Here is a 13,288-nt window from a genome sequence, read left to right as displayed (position 1 = left end):
CTCTTAACCAAAAAGGCGAAAGCCGTGGCAGTCCTAGTAAAACCCGTTCCCCCTGTTCAATGACAGACACTCTAGTAGTCTCAAGAAGTTTTCACACACACAGTTCTGAGCATTAGTTTGAATCAGAGTTCAATTATTTGTTACATTTAAAAAAAAAAAAAAAAAAAAAAATTGTTCGAGTTGGTTTCACATTGCCAAATGTCTAACAAGCTAAAATGCCTCAACAAAACCATGTGTTCATACTAGTCATTTGTTTGTTGGAGATAAATGCTCACGTTAAATCCGTTTATGATTGTCAATAAGTCTAACTTGCGCGTCCCCAAACGTCATTACTTTCGCTTTGGTCTTCCAACAACATGTGGGAGGAAACAATGCAATAGCCGCTATAACTGCGATATGAATAGGCTATCTTCAGTAGCCTATATGCCGGTATAAACCCCCGTCTCCCCCAGACGCGCTCATAAATTCCCTGCTACTGACAGAATGTTTCAGAGATATCAAGTTATGGTATTGCGTGCGTTTCATCAAATGCTCGCAGTCAAACAACCAATAATAGTTCTCTGGTTCTTTTCCTGTGTTTGGTCCGGACTGCGTTCTCACCTGCAGAGAACTGTACCATGGTACTAATGGAATTGGACCAAGACCACCCTTTTTGAGTGAACCACTGTGCTCTGTTTAGTTTGCTCACGACTGCGGGTATTGTTAATACCAGTCCAAACTAAGGTGGAAAAAGCAACGGAGTTTGGGGGGGGTGAGTAAAAAAGCTCCAAACCAATTTGGTGTGGAAGCCCCCTTATCGATAAACGGCAACAACACAATGATTCCCTAATAATTACTATTTTCTTTAGGATTCAACAGAGCCTTCTGAGAATTTAATTCAATAGCCTGCTGAGTTTCTGAAATGCTTCAGACAGCTTAGTAACGAGTGATTATGTCTTTGTGTAGAAACTCCCAGGAATGAAGGAGGAGGAGGAGGCTGAGGAAGAGGAGGATGAAGAGTTGGGTCATGCTGAGACATACGCTGAGTACATGCCCATGAAATGTAAGCTTAACTATTTAGTTTCCTTTCACGTTTACTGAAGCAGTTAAGCCTTGTTTGAAGGGACTCAAACCAAATTTTTGGGGGGGCATATCCGTTTTTGAATCTGATATTTTTCCTGTAGCCTGAACAGCCAAAAATTGTATGGAATCCGATATTTCAAGCCACCTTCGTAGGTGGTTTAAAATCGGAGACAAATCTGATTCCTGTCCATGGAACTTGTCTGAATGGTGAAATTTGATTTGCCCTCACGTGATTTTTAGTCTGTTATTTGGCATATCTTGTAGTTTGGTAGCTACTCTGAATGTTTGACAAGTATACGTGGTGGCTAATTAACTTAATTGTTTACCAGAAAATTAGTGAATGTGCTAAGGAACTAAACGGCTAGCTAGCTTAGGTGACTGTTGTGGCTAGCCAAAAATAATCTTGTTTATCCTTTGAGGCTGTAAGTGTTCTTACGCTATGATTTCAAAGATTCAGCGCAAATCGGAGACTTCCATCGTTGTCACCTTAGCTTGCTATACAACAACTTCTGATGGATTGAGGGAGCATGAGCACCACCAATCAGCCTACGCCTCTGCACACAGACCCGCCATTACCATGGCAACTAGCATAGCCAGGTCAAAAAACATTACTACAGTCTGAGCAAGCACACATCCGATTTGGTCACTTGCTGTTTGGACAGTCAGTATTCCAAAATGGATTTTAAAAACAAACCTGATTTTGAGCTTTGAATCCTGAAGTGTGGGTGAGGCTTAATATTTATCATACTCAAATAATATTGACTGATGAAAGATGGGTGGAGCCCATGCAGAGATGCACACTGAGTGTTTGCTTTGAGGGAGCAGAAGGCTTAATGGAAAACAAAGATTTGATTGGTCAGTTGGCTGATTTGTTGATTGATGGTTCCAGTGCGGATTGGGCTGCGTCACCCAGACCCAGTGGTGGAGACCAGCTCCCTGTCCAGTGTGAAGCCTCCAAACGTTTGGTACAGAATGTCCATACCAGAGGAGACTGTCGACCGCGGCTGGCTGTCTGCCCTGCAGCTGGAGGCCATCACATACGCTGCCCAGGTAAAGAGCCTACACATTTACGCCACTGCTCACTTGGCCAGATAAAGACCCTACTACAGCTTAGCACTGCTTTATGTACTAGTGTAGATGAGCATTCACAAACCGAAATGTTTCTTGTCTCCATAGCAACATGAGACATTCCTCCCTAACGGCGACCGAGCGTCCTATCTGATAGGAGACGGGGCCGGAGTGGGCAAGGGCCGGACCATCGCTGGGATCATCTACGAGAACTACCTCCTCGGCAGAAAGAGGTCACTCTGGTAAAACTATAACTAGGGTTACCTGATACATCCCATCAATGAAACAAGACACACGTATTACACATACCTATTCACACACACTAATTTCATGAACGCTATTCCATCTTCACAGGTTCAGTGTTTCTAATGACCTGAAGTATGATGCGGAGAGGGATCTGAAAGACATAGGAGCCAAGAACATTCAGGTCCATTCACTAAACAAGGTAAGAGGTTGCCCGCTGGGTGCAGATGTACTTCTCCACGCTTTTTTTTGTCCATGGTAATAAATTGAAGAGGATCCTTCACACTGGATATGCTTTTCATACCTGCCTTCCAAAAGGACGTGTTCACATGCATGTAAAGGTGTTGTTCGCGTTCACTCAAAACCCATCCTATTTTGTCTGTCCCAGTTTAAGTATGGTAAGATCTCGTCCAAACACAATGGCAGTGTGAAGAAGGGGGTGATCTTCGCTACGTACTCCTCTCTGATCGGAGAGAGCCAGTCTGGAGGGAAGTACAAGACCCGCTTCAAACAGCTGCTCCACTGGTGTGGAGAGGACTTTGACGGAGTCGTATCCTTTCACTGACCAACAGATGACTACTGTAAAAACAAATCATAAAAAACATAATTGCCCTTAACACAACTTGTCCAAATGTATACTGAGTATGTAATCTGTAACTGCCCTTAAAGTAGGAGTTGTAGTAACTGGTAGATGGAAATGTCAGTAGTTTAGTGACGATAACACCTTTCCTTAACCCAAGCCCCTTTTAGATTGTGTATGACGAGTGTCACAAAGCCAAAAATGTCTGTCCCATCGGGTCATCCAAACCCACCAAGACGGGACTGGCGGTCCTGGAGCTGCAGAACAAACTGCCCAAGGCACGGGTGGTGTACGCTAGCGCCACTGGTAAGATACTAACCACCTAGAGAGGAGGCGGCTGGCGTTTTCATGCTTCAAATGATGAGCAGAGTCATTATTCTAGCTGAACCATCTGTGTAGCTCCTATATGTGCTATATAGAGAAGATGGTGGGAAATATAGTACAAGATATGATAACCTAAATGTACAGAAGTGTTCTCCATCTGTGTGTGGTCTTTTATCATTATTTGATAAAACATTTTCAGGTGCGTCTGAGCCCCGTAACATGGCCTACATGAACCGTCTGGGAATCTGGGGAGAGGGGACACCTTTCAGAGAGTTCAGCAACTTTATCCAGGCTGTGGAACGCAGGTGAGGGAGACACACACTAGTAACTCGTCATAGTGGTGCAGAGTATTTGTGGTTTAAAAACGGCCACAGAATGGAGGCAGCAAGGGATCTTGAAGTTATGACTCTTGGCAGATGGAATCTGTAGAGGCAGAATGTCTTCAACCCTTAAACTGATACAAAACATGAATATGCAGATCAATCTGTGTTTTGTAGAAAAACTTCTCCTGCTGAAGTCTTGTTATACCTCCCCTTGTCTATGTCTATCGATATGGTGTCTAGCGTATCACAAATGACTTTCCTTGAAGAAATATCTATTCCAAATAAACCTTTTCCTCCCTTGCATTCCATTTTCCTCAGAGGTGTTGGTGCCATGGAGATAGTTGCCATGGATATGAAGCTGAGGGGGATGTACATTGCCAGGCAGCTGAGCTTCACAGGCGTCACGTTCAAGATTGAGGAGGTTCCCTTGACAACCCACTACATCAAGATGTACAACAAGTCTGTACGCCTGGTAAGGAGCCTTGACCTAATCCTAACCTTAACCATTTTCCCTGGGGTCTTTTCAGAAACAGAAACTCTGTTTTAACCCTGTCTTTCAGTGGGTGGCTGCGCGGGAGAAGTTCCAGGCGGCTGCTAACCTGATGGAGGCAGAGCAGCGGATGAAGAAGTCCATGTGGGGTCAGTTCTGGTCGGCCCACCAGAGGTTCTTCAAGTACCTCTGCATCGCCTCCAAGGTCCGCAGGGTGGTGCAGCTTGCCAGGGAGGAGGTCAAAAACGGAAAGGTGGGTGGGATGTTTCAGAAGATAAAAAGACGGGATTGTGTCTTTACAGGATTTTTTTTTTTACATCAGATTTCAGAAGTTTAGGAATACTGCCACATGCATATTGGTTTTAGTGTATTGTGGTTTGTTTGAGAGGAGGTGACTGGTGTTCTCCCGTATGTTTTCCTGTGAACCCAGACTGTGTGACTAGAGGCCTGTGTCTCTCTCTGTAGTGTGTCGTGATTGGTCTTCAGTCGACAGGAGAGGCCAGAACACTGGAGGCCCTGGAGGAAGGAGGAGGAGAGCTGAACGACTTTGTTTCCACCGCAAAGTAAGTTTTCACCCAGGCAGGGAGTCCGCTGGTCCTTAACGTCTTAAATTAATTCATTTGATTTAAACTCTTTTAGAAGTATTTTTCTGCGCAAGGAGAGGACTGCAGTGTTTCCGTTAAAGAATCATTAAATAATACTGGAGGCATGCTTTCAAGATGATAGTAAGCTATCCAAATGTGTGCTTGTGTGTGCCATTATACATTCCCTGAACATGTTAGATGTAATAGCTAACTTCTTTCATGTCTTACTTTGCACTGGAAAAGGTCAGTCTAGAGCCCTCCAACTTAGCTACCTTTTTGAAGTATAGCTGTTTGATACCTGATTCACTGAATGAAGGAATATTATTTCTTTTTTACTTTTTGGTTGTAAGCTAACGTAATAATCTTATCGCGTAATACCGCCAAGAGAGCTACAGGCTGTGTACCTACTTTTGTTCCAAATCCACTCCAACACACCAGATTCTACAAATCAACTGCTCATGACCTTGTTAAGCTGACTCGGTGTGTTTGAGCAGTGCTGGATCAAAAGCCTGCACACCCAGTGGCCTAGCCCTCCAGATGGAGACTTAACCCCGTTTTACACAGTAAAATTGGGGTATGTTTGACTTCAAGGCATTATTCCCCCCCCCCCCAGTGGTATCATTATAGCTGGAATTGATAGCTGGTTGTATGATTTCCTAGCAGCAACATTAAGTCACCAGCAGTCGATAATTATACAAATGTCTATTCTGAAAACGCTTACCTGTAACTGTTTGCTCAACTGCGGTGCTGAAATTCATAGTTTTAAATAAACTTTTATCGAATACAACCACAGACCTTTTCCTTATTTGTGATGCTCACTCAGCACGAATGCGCTTGTGTCAATTGAATCTCAGATTACATAGTACGCCGCTACGTCTCCAGTTGAGCAACACAAATGAGGGAGAAGTCGGTTGTATTCAATAAAATGTCATCACCCCACGGAAGGAGCGCAGTTGTACAGGACAAAGAGCTACATGAAAGCGTTTTTGGAATTGACATTTTTGCAAGTATCGACTGGCGCCTCAATGTTGCAAGCAAATTGCGCGACTAGTAATCAATACTCAACTCTGACTAATATATGAGAACGGCGTTGACCGCTCCTCAGCTAGTTTCTGGTGTGGAATATTATTGTGTGTGTGTGGTGCGTGCTGACTTCAACATTTTATTAAATTGCAGTCCAAGTTAAACTTCATGGAGCCTGCAGATGCCCTGTATGAAGAGAACATATTGAGAAACAACTTGGAATCTATTAGGACATTATATTTAACATGGATTGTGATACTTTTGTCTTATTGGGGCTAGTATTGTACAGCTGTAATGCTAGCTAGCTGTATGCTAGTACTATCTTTAACAAGCTGTTTGCCTTCTCCCCTCCCAGAGGTGTTCTGCAGTCCTTGATAGAGAAGCACTTCCCTGCTCCAGACAGACAAAAGCTGTTCAGTCTGCTGGGCATCGACCTGTCGGCCAAGAAGACGCCATCGCCCAGCGAGGCCGCCGCAGAGCAAAAGGGCAAGAAGAGGAAAGGTACTTGAGGTTCAGGCAGTAGGGTTGTAAATGATTCACCGATACTCATTGGTCCTGGTTTCAAATGTTTAAGAAATGAGTGCATTGGTCCGCGGGACCGGAAATCGATTCAAACGTTACGAATCGCAGGTTCACAAAATTTGTACCATGCCTTCAGAAAGTATTCATACCCCTTGACTTAATCCACATTTTGTTACAGCCTGAATTCAAAATGCCTTCTTACCCATCTATTCACAATAGGCCATAATGACTAAGTGAAAACATGTTTTTAGAATTTTTTGCAGATGTATTAAATACCGAAATAACTAATTTAGGTAAGTATACACACCCCCTTGAGTCAATACTTTGTAGAAGCACCTTTGGCAGTTATTACAGCTGTGTGTCTTTCTGGGTAAGTTTAAGAGCTTTCCTCACCTGGTTTGTACAGCATTTGCCCATTTTTATTACTTTCAAAATTCTTCAAGCTCTGTCAAATTGGTTGTTGATCATAGCTAGACAATCATTTTCAGGTCTTGCTGTAGATTTAAGTATCTCGGCCGCTCAGGAACTTTTAGGTTATTGTCCTGCTGAAAGGTGAAATCATCGCCCAGTGTCTGGTGGAAAGCAGACTGAACCAGGTTTTCCTCTATGATTTTTGCCTGTGTTTAGCTCCATTTTGTAAAAAAAAAATGTATCCTGGAAAAGCTCCCCAGTCACTAATGATTACAAGCATACCCATAACATGATTCAGCCACCACTGAATCTGTTTGAATTCACTGCTCGACTGAGGGACCTTAAAGATAATTGTATGTGTGGGGTACAGAGAAGGTCATTCAAAAATCCTGTTCAACACTATTAATGCAGACACTGAGTCCATGTGACTTGTGAAGCACATTTTTACTCCTGAACTTATTTAGGCTTGCCATAATAAAGGGGTTGAATACTTATTGACTCAAGACATTTCAGCTTTACATTTTTTTATGAGTAAACGATTCTAAAAACGTGATTCCGCTTTGACGTTATGGGGTTTTCTGTGTAGGCCAGTGACGACAAAATCTAAATGTAAACTAATTTAAATTCCGTCTAACAAAACTAAATGTGGAAATAGTCGAGGGGTGTGAATACTTTCTGAAGGCACTGGAATTAGGTCGACAGTCATTGATCAACAAGTCATTTTGCATGCCGAACAACCCCAGTAGCCTTGTCAAACTGCGCAGTTGTGCGCTGTCCAACGAGAGGTAGGCGTATTCCTGAGCTGGCACATCTGCGTGTCACCTTCAGCATTCAAATGTTTGTAAAATGGCTTGCGCAATATAAGGCTTTGGTTGTCACTCAACTAATAATGTAATTTGCTAGGTTATTTTTATGAAATGCGCTGTTGAAAAATGCGTTTTACCGGAGTAAAAGTAGCCTAGTCAACTCATCTGGCTATAGGTAGGTTACATGCTGATCAGGGCTTACATTAGACTTAATTTCAATTGTTCCAAGTTCATCAACAATAGTTTTGGAAGTTTTGTTTGAAACAATCATTGTATATGGTCATTTTTAGATATACAGGGTATAGTTGATAATGTCATGACGAGGACAGCAATCACTTTTGCTGCCCGCATTGCATGGTTGACACGGGAGAAGAGAAGCTCATTTGGAGTGTTTTCAGTACAAAAGTGTGTGTGGGGTGGTAGATGCCCAGTTTCCCTTATGGCTCAGCTCAGATGCCAACATACATCATTTACACTCAGAAGTCAGCTCAGACGAATCAATCCAGCTCAGAGGCACAGCTCATGAGCTCCATCAGCAGCAGATTTTAATTTCATGTTTTTATGTAATAAATGTTAGTGTATAGCACCGTATTGCATCAGTTTCCTTCCTCTAATCAAACTAAATGTATTGTAGGCCGTCTATCTAGATGCGTATCGAATCGTCTTGAAAAGGGAAGATGCCCATCCCTAGCAGGTGATGGATCTGATGGGACAGCGAAGAGTTTGCTCTTAGTTTTTGTTCAGTTGGTTACTTCAGCAACAACATCTCTACTTGCCTATCCGGTGTTCTTTTTACATTCTTTCTTTTGTATTTTTTTTTAACCCTTTCTCCCCCATTTCGTGATATCCAATTGGTAGTTAGTCTTGTCCCATACGGACTCGGGAGAGGCAAAGGTCGAGAGCCATGCATCCACCAAAACTTGACCCGGCCAAGCCGCACTGCTTTTTGACACACTGCTCGCTTAACCCGGAAGCTAACCACACCAATGTGTCGGAGGAAACACAGTACAGCTGGCGACCGAAGTCAGTGTGCATGTGCCCGGCTGTCACAAGGACTGAACCCGGATCTGTAGTGACGCCTCTAGCACTGCGATGCAGTGCCTTCGACCGCTGCGCAACTCGGGAGGCCTGCCTATATTTTTGTGTGAACCTGTGACTCATCCTAGGTGTTTTATGTAATATTCCGGCTTACTGTTCCACATATGAGACGTGAATCTTTAAAAAGGCCTTATTGTGGGAGACTAAGTGTTTTGGCTGTTTACAGCAGGTGCTGAGATAAAGAAACCTGAGAAGCGGAAGAGAAAGTCTGGTGGTCTGTCGGGGAGTAGCTCTGACGACAGCGAATCGGAGGAGTCTGATAAGGATGATGCGGAGAGTGACGACAGCTTCAAGTCGGTCAGCTCTGGAGAAGATGATGATGACTTCAACCCCTTCAAGGATGATTCCAGTGAGGATGAGGAGGATGGTGAGCGAGGGAGATTGATAATGATATTTAAGACGTTTGATTACTACCGAAAATTGTCTTATACTTTCTTCCTCTTTTAGACCCCTGGCTGTCTGGAAAGAGGAAAGAGGTGAAGAAAGGCAAGGAGAAGATGAATAAAAAGAAGAAAAAGAAGAAGAGCATTGACCCAGACTCTATCCACAGTGCCTTGTTAGCCTCTGGTCTGGGCTCCATCAGGCCTGCTTTCACCACCCCCATAGTCAAGACCTCCAGCACACCTGCCATAGGTGAGTTAGTAGCAACAACGCACCTGCCATAGGTGAGTGTCGTGTCGAACTGCTGTGCAAATCCCCTTTTGCCATCTATGTATTTTCTAAAGCATGAGTTAGGGTTGTATAACCAGTCAAGATTAGCTTATATATATATATATATATATTTATTTATTTATTTATTTATTTATTTATTTACCTTCTCTCCCTCCCTCTAATCCCTCCATCAGCCAAGGTAGAGGCAGATGACAGCTGTATGACCAGTCAGGATGCTGTGGAAGATGCTCAGCAGATGAAGAGAGATCTGTTGGACCAGCTGGAAAAGCTGGCTCAGGATCTACCCCCCAACACTCTGGATGAACTCATAGACGAGCTGGGAGGACCGGACAATGTGGCTGAGGTAACGGGTTAACCTTTTAGATGTGATGGCAAAATGTAGATTTCCGCCTAAATAGACATACCCAAAAGTAACTGCTATTCGTGTGTAATTACATGATTCTGACATGAAAAACTTGGTATATATGGAAGGAAGACATCTGGGAGATTATTAGGAAATGATCAGAAGATGGGAGTTACATAGTTCACAAGATCAAGCACACACAAAATAACTTATTTCATAATTCATTGAAACGTTTTAAGTGAATTATTGATGACTAGAGCTGGATACATATCAGATGGCTTCCGCAACATGTGAACAATGGCAGGAAAAACAAATGGGATCGATAAACCTAACTAGAAATGGACAGTTGTTTTATTAAGTCAGGTGTGGTCATGGGACATTTCCAAGTGTCCCTAAACCTCTCCAAAGTGGCATATGTCTGTAAATTATATCATTCCAGTGCTATTACATATTTGCAATCCTTAATTTGTTCAGTATAAACACAATTTCTACCGTATGAACCTCATTCAAACGTGGTGGTGTTTTGAGGTATCCAGGGTACATTCAAGTGTCCTTTCAACCTCTCCAAAGTGTCAATGTGGTAACTGCACTGTTATTGCACACTGGATGTGCCTAAATGTTATTGTTCACTATAAAAAAATGTCATTTCAACAACACCAACTCCTCTAAAACATTGGTCGTGTCAGGGGGAATATTATGCGTTTTTTTTTATTTATTTTTTACCTCAAGTGCCTGAACGTTTAGCCTAGGCACATCCAATGTATTGGTCTCACATACAAATGAACTGTTTACAAAAACAATATAAAAAAAACAGATGCACAATACCAGTCAAAAGTACTCATTCAAGGGTTTTTCTTTATTTGTCCTATTTTCTACATTGTAGAATAATAGTGAAGACATCAAAAATATGAAATCACACACATGTAATTATGTGTTAAACAAATCAAAATATATTTCAGTTTCTTCAAAGTAGCCAGCCTTTGCCTTCATGACAGCTTTGCACACTCTTGTGGTAAAAAAAACGTCTTAACCCACTTCGTGGTCTTGTAGGCTACTACCAGGTCCTCTATCAGATAGGTCGACACCCCCCATGCTGGCATTGTAGTCCTTCACAGGAATAGGGATATTTGTCCTCACCTGTGCCCCATTGGCAATTTTCACCCTCCTTGAGACATGGTCGTTATTGAATGCCTTATGCTGTGTGGGGAGCATGGTTACTTCCCTAGTGTCCTTCCATTTCACAAAAAGCAGTTTGTTAGTCTTGATTCAACGTATGGTCCCTCTCTCCGATGTCTTTGTCATGTTGTTTACCTTGGGAAATCGATTCTGTTAGGGGCTTGTGGCAGCATTCATCCTATTTCCTTTTAAGAGGTCTATGAAAAGTGGATGTAGAACCATCAGACAGGGTGATTGACGTGGCAGTGGGGAGTGAAGACCTTGACCGGCGGGGGGTGCTTGCTGGGCACGGGGGGCTCCCAAACGTCGTCATCCAGATCCTCTGCATCCTCCACTCTGTGGTGAATACAATAATGGGATGTATTGTTGTAAGACACACAGAATTACAGTTGACTAAATTTACAAAACGACTACGTTAAACTAAAACGCCAAGTGACTCACATAGGTGTGAAGCACACACACACACACACGATGCAAGCAGTAACATTTTGAAGACCAAGGCAGAGGTGATAACCACAAATGGCCATGAGTTAAGTGGCCTCTCAAGTTACAAGGATTAAAGTTAGAACAGTGAACTAATATGAAAAATATATCATCCCAAAGTAGTCTAACGTTAAAATGTCTTGTTACATAGGCCTATGTAAACTAAATCCAAAGCTATAAAAAGTCTTAAAGTGGATCCAGTATGCTAAAGAGATGAAATCTGTTTACAATGTAGCGTGCTCGGTGCGTCTGGTCTCTGAGCCAGGTAACAATAGTTTGCATTGCGTGTAAAAGGTTCTAGGCCTTGCTTTGTCCCACCCAGGTCAACGGCATATCCCTGGAAAGTTTATCATTGGCTACAAGACTGTCAAGGTGCCATAATAGCCAATCCCCTGTAATGGATGCCTACAGCGCGTAAGCAGGCGACGTCATATTTTTGATGCGCAAAGATAGTCACTCGATCAAATCAATTTATTTATATAGCCCTTCGTACATCAGCTGATATCTCAAAGTGCTGTACAGAAACCCAGCCTAAAACCCCAAACAGCAAGCAATGCATGTGAAAGAAGCACGGTGGCTAGGAAAAACTCCCTAGAAAGGCCAAAAACCTAGGAAGAAACCTAGAGAGGAACCAGGCTATGAAGGGTGGCCAGTCCTCTTCTGGCTGTGCCGGGGGGATATTATAACAGAACATGGTCAAGATGTTAAAATGTTCATAAATAATTATAATAATCATAGTAGTTGTCGAGGGTGCAACAAGCACGTCCGGTGAACAGGTCAGGGTTCCATAGCCGCAGGCAGAACAGTTGAAACTGGAGCAGCAGCATGGCCAGGTGGACTGGGGACAGCAAGGAGTCATCATGCCAGGTAGTCCTGAGGCATGGTCCTAGGGCTCAGGTCCTCCGAGAGAAAGAATGAGAATTAGAGAGAGCATATTTAAATTCACACAGGACACCGGATAAGACAAGAGAAATACTCCAGATGTAACAGACTGACCCTAGCCCCCCGACACATAAACTACTGCAGCATAAATACTGGAGGCTGAGACAGGAGGGATCAGAAGACACTGTGGCCCCATCCGATGATACCCCCGGACAGGGCCAAACAGGCAGGATATAACCCCACCCACTTTGCCAAAGCACAGCCCCCACACCACTAGAGGGATATCTCCAACCACCAACTTACCGTCCTAAGACAAGGCCGAGTATAGCCCACAACGATCTCCGCCATGGCACAACCCAAGGGGGGGGCGCCAACCCAGACAGGAAGACCACGTCAGTGACTCAACCCACTCAAGTGACGCACCCCTCCCATGGACGGCATAGAAGAACACCAGTAAGCCAGTGACTCAGCCCCTGTAAAAGGGTTAGAGGCAGAGAATCCCAGTGGAAAGAGGGGAACCGGCAAGGCAGAGACAGCAAGGGCGGTTCGTTGCTCCAGCCTTTCCGTTCACCTTCACACTCCTGGGCCAGACTATACTTAATCATAGGACCTACTGAAGAGATAAGTCTTCAGTAAAGACTTAAAGGTTGAGACTGAGTCTGCGTCTCTCACATTGGTAGGCAGACCATTCCATAAAAATGGAGCTCTATAGGAGAAAGCCCTACCTCCAGCCGTTTGCTTAGAAATTCTAGGGACAATTAGGAGGCCTGCGTCTTGTGACCGTAGCGTACGTGTAGGTATGTACGGCAGGACCAAATCGGAAAGATAGGTAGGAGCAAGCCCATGTAATGCTTTGTAGGTTAGCAGTAAAACCTTGAAATCAGCCCTTGCCTTAACAGGAAGCCAGTGTACGGAGGTTAGCACTGGAGTAATATGATCACATTTTTTGGTTCTAGTCAGGATTCTAGCAGCCGTATTTAGCACTAACTGAAGTTTATTTAGTGCTTTATCCGGGTAGCCGGAAAGGAGAGCATTGCAGTAGTCCAGCCTAGAAGTAACAAAAGCATGGATTAATTTTTCTGCGTCATTTTTGGACAGAAAGTTTCTGATTTTTGCAATGTTACGTAGATGGGAAAAAGCTGTCCTTGAAACAGTCTTGATATGTTCTTCAAAAGAGAGATCAGGGTCCAGAGTAACG

At 43.4% G+C, this 13,288-nt stretch overlaps 1 protein-coding gene across 6 annotated transcripts in view; it reads left to right on the top strand.

Annotated features, from left to right (window-relative positions):
- Positions 1 to 13,288, top strand: part of sbno1 (strawberry notch homolog 1 (Drosophila)) — a 29,200-nt gene that overhangs the window by 4,941 nt on the left and 10,971 nt on the right. For 3 of the 6 annotated variants that reach the window (XM_014127385.2, XM_014127391.2, XM_014127408.2), the window contains 14 exons: positions 946 to 1,042; positions 1,952 to 2,112; positions 2,239 to 2,372; positions 2,485 to 2,575; positions 2,762 to 2,923; positions 3,124 to 3,259; positions 3,477 to 3,582; positions 3,919 to 4,072; positions 4,161 to 4,343; positions 4,556 to 4,653; positions 6,053 to 6,198; positions 8,701 to 8,901; positions 8,982 to 9,167; positions 9,380 to 9,549. In XM_014127385.2, coding sequence (XP_013982860.1) covers positions 946 to 1,042; positions 1,952 to 2,112; positions 2,239 to 2,372; positions 2,485 to 2,575; positions 2,762 to 2,923; positions 3,124 to 3,259; positions 3,477 to 3,582; positions 3,919 to 4,072; positions 4,161 to 4,343; positions 4,556 to 4,653; positions 6,053 to 6,198; positions 8,701 to 8,901; positions 8,982 to 9,167; positions 9,380 to 9,549 — 2,025 coding nt within the window. Of the gene's footprint in view, positions 1 to 2; positions 752 to 945; positions 1,043 to 1,951; positions 2,113 to 2,238; positions 2,373 to 2,484; positions 2,576 to 2,761; positions 2,924 to 3,123; positions 3,260 to 3,476; positions 3,583 to 3,918; positions 4,073 to 4,160; positions 4,344 to 4,555; positions 4,654 to 6,052; positions 6,199 to 8,700; positions 8,902 to 8,981; positions 9,168 to 9,379; positions 9,550 to 13,288 lie in introns of those variants that run through there. The other 3 variants (XM_014127415.2, XM_014127400.2, XM_045688864.2) reach the window with 2 other exon arrangements.

This window comes from Salmo salar, chromosome 01, assembly GCF_965601325.2.
Source record: "Salmo salar chromosome 01, fSalSal1, whole genome shotgun sequence".
NCBI classification, from domain to species: Eukaryota; Metazoa; Chordata; class Actinopteri; order Salmoniformes; family Salmonidae; genus Salmo; species Salmo salar.
The sequence above is the reverse complement of the archived record's forward strand: the minus strand, read 5'-3'. Positions and strand labels throughout refer to the sequence as shown.